Source organism: Orbicella faveolata, unplaced genomic scaffold (genome assembly GCF_042242905.1).
Source record: "Orbicella faveolata isolate gen_17 unplaced genomic scaffold, um_ofav_v1 contig_13, whole genome shotgun sequence".
NCBI classification, from domain to species: Eukaryota; Metazoa; Cnidaria; class Anthozoa; order Scleractinia; family Merulinidae; genus Orbicella; species Orbicella faveolata.
In genome coordinates, this window is record NW_028301540.1 from 23442501 (window position 1) to 23459786 (window position 17286).

The 17286-nt window shown below is 39.9% G+C and overlaps 1 protein-coding gene across 1 annotated transcript in view; it reads right to left on the reverse strand.

The window, feature by feature from the left end:
* Positions 1 to 6964, reverse strand: part of LOC110040476 (uncharacterized) — a 9325-nt gene extending 2361 nt beyond the window's left edge. Inside the window, exons 1-2 of the mRNA XM_020745708.2 lie at positions 6714 to 6964; positions 1 to 2936 (exon numbers count right to left, since the gene is read on the reverse strand). The exon at positions 1 to 2936 is cut by the window's left edge and continues 2361 nt beyond it. Coding sequence (XP_020601367.2) covers positions 1 to 2936; positions 6714 to 6816 — 3039 coding nt within the window. The 5' untranslated portion in view covers positions 6817 to 6964. The remainder of the gene's footprint in view (positions 2937 to 6713) is intronic.
* Between the last annotated feature and the right edge of the window lie 10322 nt (positions 6965 to 17286).

Here is a 17286-nt window from a genome sequence, read left to right on the forward strand (position 1 = left end):
AATTTTTTTGTTGGTCTCGTGCTCGCTCGGATCGCATCTGTTTATGGAGCCTTTTTCGTCATATGGCTGGAGGCACAAGTGGATGATTGCTGACGTCAACAGAACGAGCCACACTACAAATGTTTGCAAGGTGGACGACGAAGAAATCATCGACAAGCCAATGGCAAGGACCAGGCGGCGGAAAAGCATGAGGATCTCGTAGTACTGACGATACTTTGGTTTGTACGACAAATAGACCGGTCCAAGCCACACGTCAAGTTTCTTCTGTTCTTCAGGAGTCATCGAGCTTCTTTTTGGAAAGAAACGAATCATCAGAAAAGTGATAATCAAGGGAAACCCAGTCACGTAGAACACAACGGAGAAAACGCCAAGGGCTTTCAGTTTGTTGTGCATGTGCGAAGTGCATTCTATCCAAGGAGAGTTGGGCATGTATCGAACATCCTGATCACTGTGACATGGGCGTAGAATGGAGAGGGTCTGCTTCACGATTGGAAAGTAGCTGAAGCTGAGACAAAAGAAGGCGATTTGGCGACACTTAAAATGAACAAGTTGCATTCTCCTTTCAGCGGGACGAAATCTGTTGTAAATCAGCATCATGGTGAAATACACACCCACCATGGTCAAGCACACCACGGGAAGTAGGAGAAGAAATGTAAACTTTCCTACTGGAGTAAAAAGAGAGGGCAGGTCACATGAAAGAGAGGGAAAGTACAGATTCCAATAGCTGCTCAGGTAGCTTTGAGCCTTAATAACCCTTTTAGGCCACACGTTGACACTGGATACCATGAAATCCATGGTTTGGATGTAAAAGACCGTTATGCTGATTAGAGAGCGAGCAGCCTTCCCTCTCTTACTAATACATAACACGAAAACGACCAGGTTTAGTTTGAAAAGCCACGCAGGTAATAACTCCAAAAGCATCATGATTAGCATGAGTAGAAAATGAACCGCAGTAACAAGGAACCATTTGATTGGTCGAAGATAAAAATGAAAGTACGACCAGAGCAGAGTGAGAAAGGACAAAGCAAAGATAGGAATAAACACGTAATAGTAAGTTAAATCGCCCTTTTTGCATCTAAAGCACAGTCCACCTAGTTTGTAAAATCCTTCTTGACAGCGAGAGCAAAATCTGTCCGTGTTCCCTGGATGGCAAACGCAAGAATGATTGCACGTCGTGATCAGAGATGACAGTGATTGACGGCTTCCATAGGAGGAATCTGTGTCCTTTGGTGATGTGACCAGTCGACAAGCACAGGAATCTGTAGGGTTGCATGCAGACGGTACTGGGCATTTGACCAGGTGGGTGGCATTGCTGGGACCTGGTGATGGCCAGTAGCCACCCGATACCTCCATGATGCTTGAACGCAGATCGTCGGCTGCATTGATGGCACGTCGATGACAAGTCGCACCATTCATACATTCCTTGCACAAACCATTGTCTCCGTAAAAACCTTCATCGCAGACGCAATATTTGTATTCATAAAATGTTGGATCTAAGCGAATGCGACCATTGTTGAAAGTGAGTAGTCCTTCAGGGCAGGTAAAGTTGTCTGCTTGAGATGGTTTGATCATAGTCGAAAAGTCAGGATTAAAGACGTTGGACGAAGCGGCTGTCCCATCTCGCATAGAGGGATTTCCAGATATGTCTAGATATTGGAGAGAAACCATGTTTTGAATTCCTGCTGGCAGGTTACCTGTCAAGTTATTCGAGGAGACGTCGAAGTACGTCAAAAACGAAAAATCTTCATAAAAAACAGGTAAAGTACCATAAAAATTGTTACCACTTAAATCACATGTGGAAACTCTTTTCATGTACAGCAAGTTTGTGAGTACAGGACTTGTTATGTCGCAAAAGCTTAGATTTAGAATTGAGGGGCTATCAACAAAGTCTACTTTCCTTGTAAAAAGTTCGACGAAGCTTGTAAAATTAATTGCCAATTTTCGATTCCCTGCAAGAGAGACGTAAGACCCAATATTAGCACGAGCTGTATCTGGCCATGGTTTTCCTTCGTTGATTGATACAAACTCGTTTTGTGACAAATTGATCATGTCGGCTTTCTCCAGCAGCACATCGCCTGGAATATCCCCTGTTAGTTGATTATTGGCAAGATTTAATATACTTGGAAAATTTTTCTGTGGCATTTCCCCAGAAATGTTGTTTCCAGGTAGAACTAGGTAGTTTAGTCTTTCCGGCAATACACGAGGCAACTTTCCGGCTAGTTTAACTCCAGATATAAACAAATCTGTTATAGAGGGTATTGCGAATATGTCGCTGAGGTCTCCATGGATCTGGCCAGGAGTCACTCGAAGGTCCAAATACCGCAGCTTTTTCAACCTAGAAATACTCTTTGGTATTTGGCCAGTTAGATTGTTTCCTCCAAGACAAAGCACTCGTAATTCAGTCATGTTTCCAATATCCTGTGGTAAGTGACCAGTGAAGCCATCGCCGTTCATAACGCAGCCCAGGAAGTTTCGCAGATTTTTCATTTTTACAATCTCGTCAGGAATATTCCCAGTAATAGAAGCGGCATTGAACACAACGGTCAACAGATTGGTCATATTAGCAAACAGAAAGTCGCCAATGCGTCCTCGAAGAGAAGGGTTCCCTGGTGTGCAGAGAGAAAATAAGTTTCGGATTTTCCATATGTTAGACGGAAGGAAACCGTTTAGGTTGTTGTAAGCCAAGACGATCGTTTTAATGTGCCCCGTATTTCCGTGACAGGTGATTCCATACCAGGAACAATGGGATGTGTCATTGGTTGAACTAATCCAACCGCGTCTGTCGTACCACTCTTGTCCATTTGTTGAAGCATATATATCTAGTAGAACTTCTCTTTCCTGTTCTGGTGTGAAAGATGTGTCCAAGGTAAACAGTGTAAACTGTTTAACGCGTTTCAAACAGTCGCGTCCCTCAATGCTCAGAAACAAGTTATAATCTGGAAGAAAAGTGACTGTTATTCACGAATGAGACTTAAAATGCTCAGAGTTAATGAATCTTCGAAGGGAATTGGAGGCTATCTCACTGAAATTTGCAAAGTATTCTACATCTAGCAATTACAAGACAATAGTTTGCCATCTCGACTCGAGTGCTTTGCAGGTATGGGAACTGCTAAATGTGGCGTTCATAGTGTTATTATGTTATTCTGGGAAATTATAAAAATTATTTATGTCCATTTGACCGGTTTACAACAGAGCGAATGCGGACGACCAAATATTCATTCACCGATTAAGGAGGCTCGCATCAGTTTTTGTTGTTTAGAAATCAAAATTTCTTATAGAAGTCAAAGTTTACTTTCTTATTGGTTTCCAAGCAACAGCTGTTATCATAGCGACAGTAACGCGTGGCCGCTCATTAACTTGGATAATAGTTATCACTTTCCAAGTTGTAGTGGTGGAACGATTGCACCCCATAACTCTTTCACACCTTCACTCCTTCACTCCTTCACTCCTTCACACCTTTACTCCTTCACTCCTTCACTCCTTCACTCCTTCACTCCTTCACTCCTTCACTCCTTTACTTCCCGTTAGACGTTGGGAAACCTGGTGTGGGAGGGGGGGGGGGGAGCTCCCATATGGAAAGGCAAGGGATGCTCGTCGAAAAATTTGAATTTAGCCCCTAAGGGAGACTAATGCGGACGTTGGTTGAGCTTTATTATACCCCTAAAAGATACCACTTAGAACGGAATAGGTTAGATTACTAGCCACTGTTCAAGAAAGGATCTCGTGCGCACTTGTAGACCCGACTCACGTAATCGAGAGATCATCGGAAATCAAGCCTGAAAACAGAAATTAAGAGGCCCTGCGCCTAAGAAACGACCGATGATTTCCGGCTAAAAAATAAAATCGGTCGATTTTTATCTCCCAAGCAGAGGTTACCGAATACTATTTAAAAATGAAGTTCTTTTGTTTCAGTTTCGCTTTAAACCAAAAATATCGAGCCGCAAACTTTTTCCCTCTGGTAGCAGCAAAATCAGGCCGAAAATAAGCCCCCGCAAAAAACTGCTCAGAAATTACTATCGCAAAGCAAAATAATGAGAAAACTACACAGTGTTGAAGAAAATGGCCTTTTAATGCAATATTATTCGATAAACATCAAAAAACTGCCGAAGCGATTAAAAAATAAAGTTTCAAATATTGCATACTAAATTAGATGGAGCGTTGGAGCTGATTTTAAAATAGTTATTTCTCAAAAGTTCAACGCTTTTGAAAGCAATCACAGTGATGAATCAGACATTGGAGGGATGTACATCACGTTTCTGGAAAAACATTTTTCGGCCAAAGTATATTGACCTTGTACAAAGCGTTCAAAGTTACCGTGTTTACTGTTGTCCTGCTACTTCGGCGAAACACTTCTCTTTTGCCAATACGGCCGTGGATAGCGTGTTAAACGCCACTTTAAACCTTGCTAGGGATTCAAAGACCATCCTAAGTAGAAGGACGTAGAATTAAAAGAGAAAGGAAGATGAAAAATACGCAGAAAAAGAAAATAACTCGAAATTACAATCTGCTAACGAAAGTTGAATCTGGAAAATGTCGTGGCGTGATATTTATCGAATGATATTGCATTAAAAGGCCTTTTTCTTCAACACTGTGTAGTTTTCTCATTATTTGCTTTGCGATAGTAATTTCTGAGTAGTTTTTTGCGGGGGCTTATTTTCGGCCTGATTTTGCTGCTATCAGACGGAAAAAGTTTGCAGCTCAATGTTTTTGGTTTGAAGCGAAACTGAAACAAAAGAAATTCATTTTTAAATAGTATTCGGTAACCTCTACTTGGGAGATAAAAATCGGCCGATTTTATTTTTTAGCCGGAAATCATCGGTCGTTTCTTAGGCGCAGGGCCTCTTAAATAAGAGCGTTTCTTTCATTATCATTTCTTCGAGCGCACCCTAAAGGATACTTAGAGAGCTAAAAATGGTAACGTTTCGTCATCAACACCGTAAGGGAGACCAGAATCCTTGATTTGTACCCGAGACGGCGAGCATCCGCGACCTTTCATATAGTAGTCCCCTCCAAGTTTCGAACGTCAGCCGTCTAGGGCCGTTTTACGGTTGCTAGCAGCGTGTCAAGTTAGTTATGTTCGAGAAATAGAGGGGGAAGGTATAACAATTGTTTCATAATAAGGAAAATACTTATGGTTCTTCCTTAGCGATTCGATTCAGGAAAGTCTTCGTGGTTTATCCTTCACAAACCTACGTGATATCGCGAGCTCGAAAGCAAACATTAGAAACGAATAATTAGAGGCTTCAGACGATTTTTTAATACAAGAAACGGAAAGACAAACGTTACCTTTCGGTAAAATGGTTTCTTGACAGGGGAAAAACAAAACAGAACAAAAATGAAGAAGAAAAGCAAAAAATAATCTGGTGTCACCAACAAGATTCGAACTCCCGGTGACTCGCTCGGCGGGTACGCGCTCATCACACTCCGCTGCCTGTACAGCAGATACCACAAGCTGAAAGTATTAATTATATACCTACGTGCAGCTGACTCAAGTGCCCCATAACACTCTTTCATAATTTATTTTCCAAGTTCAGTGGCTCACAGCCACTTTTTTTCATCTGAAATGGCGATTAGGGAACTTAAACACTGGTGTTTTCGAGCCATAGACAGCAACTGGAAGTGAGGCGTTCTCTCTTTTAATCGCCTTGGCGCTAGCACATTTGTACTACAGAGTCGTCAGCCTTATAGATACGATTTACTCGGAAATTTGTGCACGACCACTGCTTCGGAATGAGAAACGTACACTTCCGGTTGCAGTGCAGCGCTCAAAAACGCCTTTGCTTAAGCTCTAGAAATTCAGGGACCGCGAAAGGGAAGGGGTTGGTGGGACTATAGCTCTACCACTTTTTTCTTGGACTCATTTTTTGAGGCTCCAAATGACATGGAAATGTATGAATCTTACGACCTTGAACTTAGGCAGATGTTTTAACCCTACCACTTTAAAATGTCTCTGCGGTCCCTCATTATGCAGCTCCGCGTTTCGAGTGATCGTTAGCCATCACTGATCTTCAGACGGCAAGGTTCGCACTGACCTTTTTGTCTTTTGTACGGACATTTTCTAAAAAAAATGCTTAGTAATTTCTCTAGCCTAATATCAGGCATGTTACTTGTCTTTTTTCTCCACCTTCTCCAAGAAACGTCGAAGAAACAATTTCATCGTATTTTGTGTTCTTACAATGTTTGTTTTTTTTTTTTGCCCTGCATTGAATTGTTTAGTGTTTTATTCCTTTACGTTTTCATGTGAAAGCAGTTTGGACTCGAGAATTTTGTTTGTCAGATTTCTCTCTCTCTCTCTCTCTCTCTCTCTCTCTCTCTCTCTCTCTCTCCCTCTTTTTTTTTTTTTCACTTTTTCTATCCAATAGTTCATCTGAATCCTAAAAATTAGTACGATCCTTCCCAATTTTGAATAACTTCTTGATTATTTTCTCCTCATGACACCTCCAGCACGCCTCCGTCATCAAGTAGCACATTTATGCTCCCTACTCCGTAACCTGCGATCAAGCTCTATCTTCCTTTTGCTTAGTTTAACATTTCCGCGGGAAACACAAAAGGGATCTCAGGGTGATGCTACAAATTGGTCCCGGATAGCGCTCGCGGTATCCGTTCTTTTACTTAATAACTATTAAATGTGACCGGTAATTTACAGCAACTCATGCAACTATCCGAACTGACTGTTCGTACGACTTAAAATAAACTAGAATACAGTTGCTTACCGTAAGTGTCCCTGGGCCAGTGGGCCGACACCTCGACCGATTTAGCCTGAACTACAATCGGAGCTTGGCAAAAAATCAAGCTTAAAAGAGCAGTCATCAACATCTCAAGTTGATGCCAGGTCAAAAGATCTGGTTTGTTCCACACTGGGCCGTAGTTGCTGTTTATGTCGAAACCTAGTTTGGATTTTTAACTCCAGCATTTGTTAGTTATATGATAATTGATCTTTCGCCTGACCAATCATAGCCCTTACCCTCCATTTGTTGAATCGAATGGTTATTGTAAGAAATGACGAAACGAAAAGATAGTTCTATACGACGAATAAATTGGAACAAACAGGCTATCCCTGAACCAAAACGGATAATTGTAATGAAGACAAATTAATCAAGTGAAAAGAGCTCGGTCCTTTTCCAAGAGAAGCGTCTTATTTTTTACAAAGCCTGATAATGATAGAACTCAACTTTGATTTAAAAGGCTGCAGTTAATTTCGAAGGTTGTGAGCGAAAATGTTGTTTCGAAAGTGTAATCAGAGTTTTCGCACCGCTGACAATGAAAAATATACTGAGCGACTGAGACAACTGAAACATCTGAAACGAAACTGAAATTTAATTGATGAAAAAACCTTTAAAACTGAGTGGATTCGAAGCGCTAAGGAATCAGATTAAGTCTTTTGTTTTATCAGTAAATATTTACCAGTGTCCCTCTACTTCACGTTGTTTAGGATCCTAATTTTGTCAACAAAAATATGCTTGAAAGTTTAAGTAGATCTTTATGCAGCGACAATGCGAAACGGTCACGTCATCCTGAGCTCTGCTCTTAGCCCGTATTTATACCTTTGTTTCCTCATCTGCGGGTACTCAAACTACATCAACAAACCTAAGATCAATTCTGCTGACTCTGAAGAAGCCTTTAACCTGTATTTTTTTGCTATTTTTCTGGACTATTTTAAAGCATTTTTTCACCTATTTTAAACCTTTTATTTTGAAACAAAAAAATAGCCCAGATATAGTCTTGAGTTCTGACCTAAAGTTATGTAACTTAACGTTAAAATAGCTTTAAAACAGTCGTAAAATAGTGAATAATATCAATGCAACTTGATGAAAAAACAGTATTAAAATAGCACAAATGAATCAAGTTGAAAATAAAACAGGCTGAAAATAGCCTTGAAATAGTAATAAAACAGCGATAAAATTGGGATGAAGAGGAAACTACCTTGGAAAACAGGCTTAAAATAGCTTTACAATTCACATAAAACAGGTTTAGAATAGTTTAAACTAGTAATAAATCTACCTTGGAATATAAGGAGGCTCAAAATAGATTTAGAATAGACGTAAAACAGGGTTTAAATAGCTTTTAAATAGCCTTTTAACAGGGTTAGAAATAGCTATAAAATAAAGCACACGAGAGTATAAAACAGGGTTAAAATGGCTTTAAAATAGCCTTTTAACAGGGTTAGAAATAACTATAAAATACAGCACACGAGCCGGAGCTTCGCTATTATTGTTGGTATCCTCGCGGTAGAAAGCGTACCGAAAATGCTTAATTCTAACGGATGAAATGCGCCAGTCACCCTTCTTTGAAATGTCAATTATGTAAAGTCTGCACACGAACTACTTGGTCCATCAAGCCGGCGGTTATCTCCGGTTTCATTAGTATGAAGCCACTAGGAATTTTTCTACGGCCCCCCTGGGTGGGATGTTTCTCCATCGCAGGGTTACCCCCTAGCAAGTAAAGTGTCTTGTTCAAGAAGACAACAGAATCTCCCTGGCCAGGGCTCGAACCCGGACCACTTGGCGTACTAACCATGAGGTCACCGCGCTTCCGCGAAATGTCAATTAACACCCTACAAAATATTCATTACCACCCACTGGAAACGAAGGAGCTGAACTGGAGCGCTTTCCATTTGACCAAAAATTCCAGCGTATATTTCCGGAAATTTCCTGGGACGAACGGAACAAAATTTTCCCGTTGACTGCACCAGAGTGGAGAACGATAAGCTACATTTTTGTTCGTATGGAATTTTTCAATGACTTTTACGAGGTTTAAATCGCAAATATACATCGGTTATTGACCAAGCTTGTTTGGTCAAGATGGCTGGATATTGGCCAAGTTCCTTTTTTGCGTGTTCATGGACCGGGACCGAGTTTAGGTCCATAAACTCGCAAAAAAAGAACGAGGCCAATATCCAGCCATCTTGACCGAACAAACTTGGCCAATAAAGGATTTATTACATGACTTTTGGCGAATTTTTTCTTGCGGGACACGGCGGGTAGTCCCGAGCGGGCAAGATAGTTCCATCTTGCCCGCTCGGGTAGCCAATCACAGCGCAGGATTTGATTCATCTTGCCCGCTCACGAAGTTAGCCATACAATAAAGAAGCAAACAGAACACTGATATACGTCGAAATCGTGGCTTTTAATTGGCCACAATAGCAGAGACGTTATGCAAACCACCACGGCAGCCAAAAAAGGGTTAATGAGTGCAGTTCAATGGCTCTGCACGCGTTATAAATCTTCGCACATTTCCTAGCCAACCTATGCAAAACAAACAAGTACACCACGGCGGCATATCTTTTTTATTGGAATTTCTTTTTCGACGAACTTAGTTACGGCAAGTATTTATCGACGGACAAATGACAAGATTCTAAAGTAAACTATTGATCCGCCATTTTTTCGTGGGACGTCCAACTCGCTGTTATCGCGGCCAAAAGAACTAGCGCTGAACAGGCAATTGCGAATTTACATAATTTCCGAGAAAGAGGACAACCTCCCGAGGTATACCTAAATTTTCGAATTTTTTTCCTCGAAATTTCCGTTCCATTTTATTTTCCTCCCGAAATTTTCGGTTGATTGGTTTGCCTTTCGGAAATTCAACGACTCTCGGATTTTCTGGAACTTTTCCCGGGAAGTTTCTGAACCATTTTTGCTCGTTTTGAAACGTTCGGAATTTTTGGTTGAATGGAAAGCCCCCCAGGGGCCCGTTTCTCAAAAGCCCCGGAAACTTTTCGGGCCCGTAAAGCCATAGCAAAATCTCGAACCCTAGGACTACAGAGCTGCTTTATTCGCATATTCTTAATATGAACAGACGTTCCCTTTATACAAGAAGTTTCCTGAAAATAAAGTTTTCATTTTTCCATTTATTCATTCGGACGCATACACTAATACAGATGAGCTAAGAATGGCTTTGTGGGCCCGAAAAGTTTCGGGGCTTTCGAGAAACGGGCCCCAGGTTGCTTTTTCCCTTAGCATAAATGTTATGGCAGCAATGGGTCAAGAAGAACAGTCAAATAAAACTAATACAGAACTATAATCAATGAAAGTAGTAATCTCATGCCATTTCTGTTCTGTAAATGTTCTCAGTCAACACCAGACGTATTACGCAAGTAGGACTCACCGTTTTGGCATTTGCTTACTATTGTTACTATTCCTTTGAGGCAAACCTCTCGAAAAACTGAAGCAGGTGTTCCCTAAAATAAATATGACTAAGCATACATATCATTTACGCCGTCTTTCTTCGCAGCATGGTACGTTTTAACTTTATTTTCTTTAAGGGTTGTTGTGTATAACCAGCAGGCAGTGAAATGATCAGTTTTCGGTCGGTATAGTTCGCTTAATTTGCATTGCGTAAAAAAAATTGTTGAATGACAAAAGCCAACTACAATAAAGGCTTATAATTATACGCCTATTTGGTCGCTTTCCCTGCCAGTAAATCAGACTGCTACTCATTTGATTTAAACCGAAAGTCGCTATTTCTCTTCCTCTTAGCATTCAATAAGTTCTAAGTTCTATCATTTCATCTTTTAGTGCCGGTGCTATGCCAATATTAGCGTAGCCATTCGCTTCTTTTGTGTCGCAGTCAAGAAGTCGCGAAACTTTGCTCAGTCACTGCACCTAACAAAAGAATTTAAGTAAACAAAAAACAATCCGCAACTTCATCAGATTGATACCAGTGTCTTTGTTGAGGAAGTAACTCACTCTTTCCGATCGAGTAACGCGGTTGCGACTTCAAATTGTCGACAGAAACTGAAAATCTGTTTTGAAGTCTTCGCAGCCATTCGCCCAGCTTTCACTCACTGCACTTAAGCCAGCCTGGTTTTCATATGTCGGGAAAATCCCAGACGATTGGGGATTTTACTTTTTGCCGACCATCCCAGATTTTGCCGATATATCGGATATTCGGAGAGGTCTACCCAGATTTTCCCGATTTCACTCGTGTTTTCGAGAGACGCCATGTTTATTTGTGATAGGGGGACTGAAGTCCAGCAATTTAGGGGATTGGTAATCCATCGCCGACGGACGCCGACGTCCCGACGGTACAAATTTGAGTTTTCATTTGTCGGGAATGATCGCCGACCATCGCAGAAATCTGGCACGCGTCGGGAAAATAGAAACGCTCCGGATTCTCCAGATTTGTCCCAGTTCATCCCAGACGATCGGGGATATCTACGATTTCGAGTTTTCATTAGTCGGCAAAATCTGGGACGGTCGGGAAACAGTAAAATCCCAGACCGTCTGGGATTTTCCCGACATATGTAAACCAGGCTTTATGACAATGACCTACACTTATGTTCATTTTTGCTAACCGCGCCCTCCACACACACACACCTCGTTAACCAAAGAGTATCTAGCAGTTTTGTTAACTATTTGATAATTAATTTGGAAATGATATTAAACAGTTGTGGCGTGGTATTTCAAGCGACGTGCAAGCCGAGCGCTGGAGAATTAGACACCGCTATGCTGTTTTGAGACTTTCGACACAGATATATATGAGTTTCGAACCACACTTCCGTAGTTTTATTTTTGTCAGTTTCCCTTATGTTTATCAGAGTTTTATTGTAAACGAAGAGAAGACTGCTAAATTAATTTCTACAAATTCCTTGCTATTTTGTTTATGTTTTGAACATAGATTAAGTTGAAAGCACGCTCGAGTATTTCTACATTGAGGTTCACTCAGTTTCAGTCAAAATTTTCGAGAAAAGTTAACATCTTGCCAGCAACACACGAAAATATTTCCTCCAAAACGCTGTTAATTAGCATAGCAACCAAAACCAGGCAGCAATTTGATAGCTTTAGTTTTCAAAGGAGCAATCTATGAAGAAATTAAGAAGCCTGCGTCAAAATTAATCAAGAGATCTCAGTTGGAGAAGCCATATTATAGCAAACACGTCCATTGTACAGTAGCGAGTAAATGATGCTGTCATCGCTTCTGCAAACGAAAAGGACCACATAATTCTGCCTAACACGTAGATGCAAAAACGCCCAGCAGATGGCTTAATGTTCTTGTACCGACCATGACAGTCATTCAAGGGGTGAATTTCTAATTAACATTCAATAAAAGGAGTCCCGCTACAATCTTTACAGACCCGGCGTAGTCTGTTATGTTGAAGCAGCAATTGTAAAATGATTAGTTTGAAATGCCCCATTTTGCAGTGGGTAGAAAAACATGCAGAATACGATATATAGGCAATGTTATTAGTGTTCTTCACAGAATATATTACGCTTATTCATTGCTTGCTAGTATTTCAGACTGCTCTCCGCTTGATTCCAGACGAAGCTGGATATTTATCTTCCTGACGGCATAAAAGGTAAGTTCTATCATTTGCTTTTTCATTACCGCGGATAAGAAGTTTCTTAAAGAAGTTGAGACTTTGGTAAGTAACATGCGATAAGGTACTTCCCTCTTTCCGAGTTATTCGATCGATCAGTGTATAAGGAGATCACCAGAATGCGAATGTGTGCAATATGAGTGATATAGATGAAGGCGATGTTTCCGTAGCTCGAAGAGTTCAAATTTTCGACAAAAACCGTAAATTTATTCGAGCTTTCGCAATCACTCCCCGACTTTCATATTGCACTCACTGCGTGGTATTTATAATAAACCTTGAAATGACTGACACCTTACTTTGCGCTCTATGCGTACTCTTCGTTGGCCAATTAGCTAGTATCTAACTATATGATACATGACTAAGAAATGAAATTAAATGGATATGAAATGAGATTTCAGGTGACATGGAAACGACCGAAACGCTCGTATCTGCTGACACATATATGAGCTTTAAACCACCCGTCGTTAGTTTTATAATTGTCAGTTTTATTTGAGTTTTACTAAGGCGAAGAAAAGACTGCAGAAATAATTTAACCACGTTCTTCGTGTTTTTAGAACACCACATATATTTTTGTTCCTTTTTTTATTGAGGGTTATTCTGGTTCAGTCAAATTGTTTCAAGAAAATTTGAAAACTCGCCGGCAATAAACTAAATATGATACGATACCAGCCGGTCTTGATTATGGTTTTAAGAGTGCCTGCCCGTAAAAATCAGACAAATTCTTAATTTCGCGGCAAGGGTCGAAAATTCGATTTCGCTCATATTCTTATGGTAGATAGGCTAGGGCATGACAAAAACTACTGGATAGTTTTTGTGGCAAAATATCCTTTTATTTCAAAGAAATATGCAAATTAACAAATTCCGTTAAAATCGTCATTTGACGCACCATTTTATTAAACAAGTTTGAGAGCCTCGCATGCAAAACCACATCATTCTTCCGTCTTTAAAACACTCAAATATTTTTGTGCAATGTTTAAATGTGTACTGGGTTGACCTTAGGGAATGTTGCGTTGTCTTTTTGGGTGCACAATAATTAAATTTCGAAGACATGTATTTCATTCACTTAAAAGTACTTCGTGAATATAATTAATTTTCACCATGTGCGAAACCGTCAAATGGACCAAGCTTCTGGTGGTTGAATTGCAGAAGGATGGTCTATAGATTCCTGTAAATATTTCTTTGGGCAAATGATTGTGAGCGACGCGAGAGCTTTTCAAAGTACGTCAAAAATGCAAATATTTGACCATCCGTCGTCAAATTTCAATTTACGGGTTAGACGTATATTTTAGCATGCCCCACATGACTTGACCTATGTAAGTTGAAATAGACACAGAGCTGATAATTTCGAAATGTTCTAACCTTATTTGCTGTAAAAGGCAGGTCCAAAGTCGATTTGACGTGTTTCTATCACCATTCGTCGCACATAAAGCAGAAGTTTGCTTTTGTTTACATAACGTCCGATGTACATCGCCAACTGTCAACTTATTTAACAGTCGAATACCATGAATCTGTGACCCTCGTTCGACACATATGATCACCACTGCATCTAAGTCAAAAACGGCTAAGTCATTTGCAGATAGTTGCTTGCTTTGCACTACACCAAAATATTACGTTTGATCATCATGGTTTGATGGCTTGAATCCTTGCTTGCAGCGGTTCCTTGTTCGTCACGCAATTCTGTCATCCCATTTTAGGGGGTAGGGGTGGGACAATTTCTATCCTGATACGTAAGGCTCCGTAAGGCTTGGAATCACTGGGAGCACGCAATCGTGTTGAGTAGGAAGAGATTAAATTAAGAAATGAAAAGAATGAATAATTTACCATTGCCCCTGTTGTTATCTTTTACTCGACCACCGCTACCTACATGCCCCTGCGTAATACCGTAACGCTAAACTCATACCTAGGTCTTTTCGCGCTCTGCAATTATTTTTGGTTTACATGTAATACAGTGGGCTACCCCCGGGGAAATGGGTGGCGACCGCTTAATGGGCCTAGCCGCTTAAATGGAGGTTGGTGTACCTTGCATATTTAATTTTTCACTATCGGGCTATAAATTTCTTGGTGAACATGGAGTCAATTCAATACAATCATGATAGACGTGTGTTTGAATTATCACTCGTCATGCACCTTCAATTTCAGACTCTTATCTGCCATCGCCCTTTCCAAAACAAAGTTCTTAAATTTTGGGTGGCCGCTTAATAGGGGTAAAGACAATAATGAAACCCTTATCGGAAAGACCAAATGATGGCCGCGGAGGTAACCGGTCAATAGGTGTTTTATTTATAATATTTTACTGACGATAATTTTGGACTGTATTGACAACAGCCCTCTATTTTCTGTTACATACCAATGCCTCGCCACTAAGCAAACAACTGATAGGCCAAACAAAATGGCATGGCCAGGGCTATTTACTCACGTAATTACTAATTAAATTTAGTCTGTTTTTCTCACCAATTAGACACGTTGTGATTTCCTATTTTTTATTTCAGCTAGGTCTTGCTTCTTTAATCTATAACTTTTTTTATGGCGATTTTCTTAAAATTCTAGTGAGTACAGGTACTAGCTTTATCAGCTGTTGTCTGAAACATCAGAACGTACAACAAACGTGATATGGACCGAGGCTACGTACACTATAGAATATGATTATATAAATATACACATATATTATTATATATATGAAAAAACAGAAAAACAATGATTAAATTGTTTCACTTATGCTGAGAGTACTCTATACAAAATAGATCAAAATGTGCAGCATATGCCGTGACAGCACTGCGTGACGAACGATAACGGCTGTAAGATTGTGCTGCGCCGACACGCTTATCAGCAATGGTCAGCAATCGATCAAACGCAATATTTTGGCGCAGCGCAAAGCGAGCAACTATCTACAAATGCCTCAGTCGTTTTAGACTTTGATGCAGTGATGTTCATATGCGCAGAAAGATGGTCACAGATTCATAGTATTCGACCAATAATAGGTTGACAGTAGGCGATGTACATCGGACGTTAACCTTGTGTAAACAAAAGCGAACATATGCTTTATGTGCGACGAATGGTGAGAGATCGACTAAAAACACGTCAAATCGGCTTTGGACCTGCCTTTTACAGCAAATAAGGTTAGAACATTTCGAAATTATCAGCTCTGTGTCTATTTCAGCTTAACATAGGTCAAGTCATGTGGCGCATGCTAAAATATACGTCTAACCCGTAAATTGAAATTTGACGACGGATGGTCAAATATTTGCATTTTTGACGTACTTTGAAAAGCTCTCGCGTCGCTCACAATCATTTGCCCAAAGAAATATTTACAGGAATCTATACACCATCCTTCTGCAATTCAACCACCAGAAGCTTGGTCCATTTGACGGTTTCGCACATGGTGAAAATTAATTATATTCACGAAGTACTTTTAAGTGAATGAAATACATGTCTTCGAAATTTAATTATTGTGCACCCAAAAAGACAACGCAACATTCCCTAAGGTCAACCCAGTACACATTTAAACATTGCACAAAAATATTTGAGTGTTTTAAAGACGGAAGAATGATGTGGTTTTGCATGCGAGGCTCTCAAACTTGTTTAATAAAATGGTGCGTCAAATGACGATTTTAACGGAATTTGTTAATTTGCATATTTCTTTGAAATAAAAGGATATTTTGCCACAAAAACTATCCAGTAGTTTTTGTCATGCCCTAGCCTATCTACCATAAAAATATGAGCGAAATCGAATTTTCGATCCTTGCCGAGTTATTTTCCATTTTTATGGACAGGGACTCTTAAGTAGAACAGTAATAAAAAATTAAAAAAAAAAAAATAATGAAAATAAGAGGTAAGCTATATTCTACCAAATACACCCACACAACAGCAAGTGAATGATTTTGCCATCGCTATTAGGGGAGAAAGCAACCAAATACCTCTACCAATTACCACGCACATGTAAAAAGCCCAACAGATGGCTTTATGCTGTCATCCTAACCGAAATTAACAAAGGTCTGGCAACAAAGATTCAACAGGAAGCTTACTAGATTCAAAGCCACTGTGTCTAAAGCTTAGTGATCGCTCACTGTGTTACCCGTTTCTCATTGGAATGATATTTCTTTTTCTTTCTTTCTTTCTTTTTGTTTTTGTTATTTTCTTTTATTTTTTATTTATTTTTCATTATTTTTTTGAATGACTTGTTAGCGATTTCAAACAGGACAAGTTTTAAGGAGGTGGTCCTGAGCAAACAACTCGCAAGCGACGGTAAGCAGCGGGCTAATCTAGCGGAGCATTCATTGAGTGGGTGAGGTTTTTATTAATCAACCTCAAACTAGAGCTCTAAATCCATGCATGTCCTGCCGTATTGCTTGCAATATGAAACGACTATTTTAAGAGTTTGAGTTGTTTCCCTGACATCCTACCATTTGCTTCATGTGCCTGTTTCCCATCGTTCACAGTTTGTATACAGAAAAGCGATTTACTTTGGTGATTCTTGATGCTATTGGTTTGTTCAGAGTTTTTGATTAATGCGACACTGGGTCATGACGTCACCATTGTTGTTGTTGTTGTTTTTTTCTTAGTTTTTATTTTTTTCTCAGTAGTTTGTAATCATATCATATAAACGTATTTAAATTTATCATAACAGTGACTCGTCCTTAGCGCTCAGTCCTTCGCTTTCTCTGATTTGACAGGTTCATTTTTTTCTCTTTTTCAATTTCCTATATATAGTATATATAGTACAGGTGGAATGCTTTGAGTTATGGACAAAAAGCTGTTTTTCACCTTGAAAATGATTGGCCTTTTATTGCTGCTAGAGTTGAGTGTCTTCGCTTTCTCTGAACCCACTTCTTCCGCGTCAGGTATGATTCAGTTGAATTATGAGCACTATAACGTCACGATAGCAAGTACAAGTAGCAAAATGAAGATTGAAGGGAAAAGAGATGTTGTCCTAGATAAAAGCGCATTTTTGTTCAGGGTGGGAGTGTTGATGA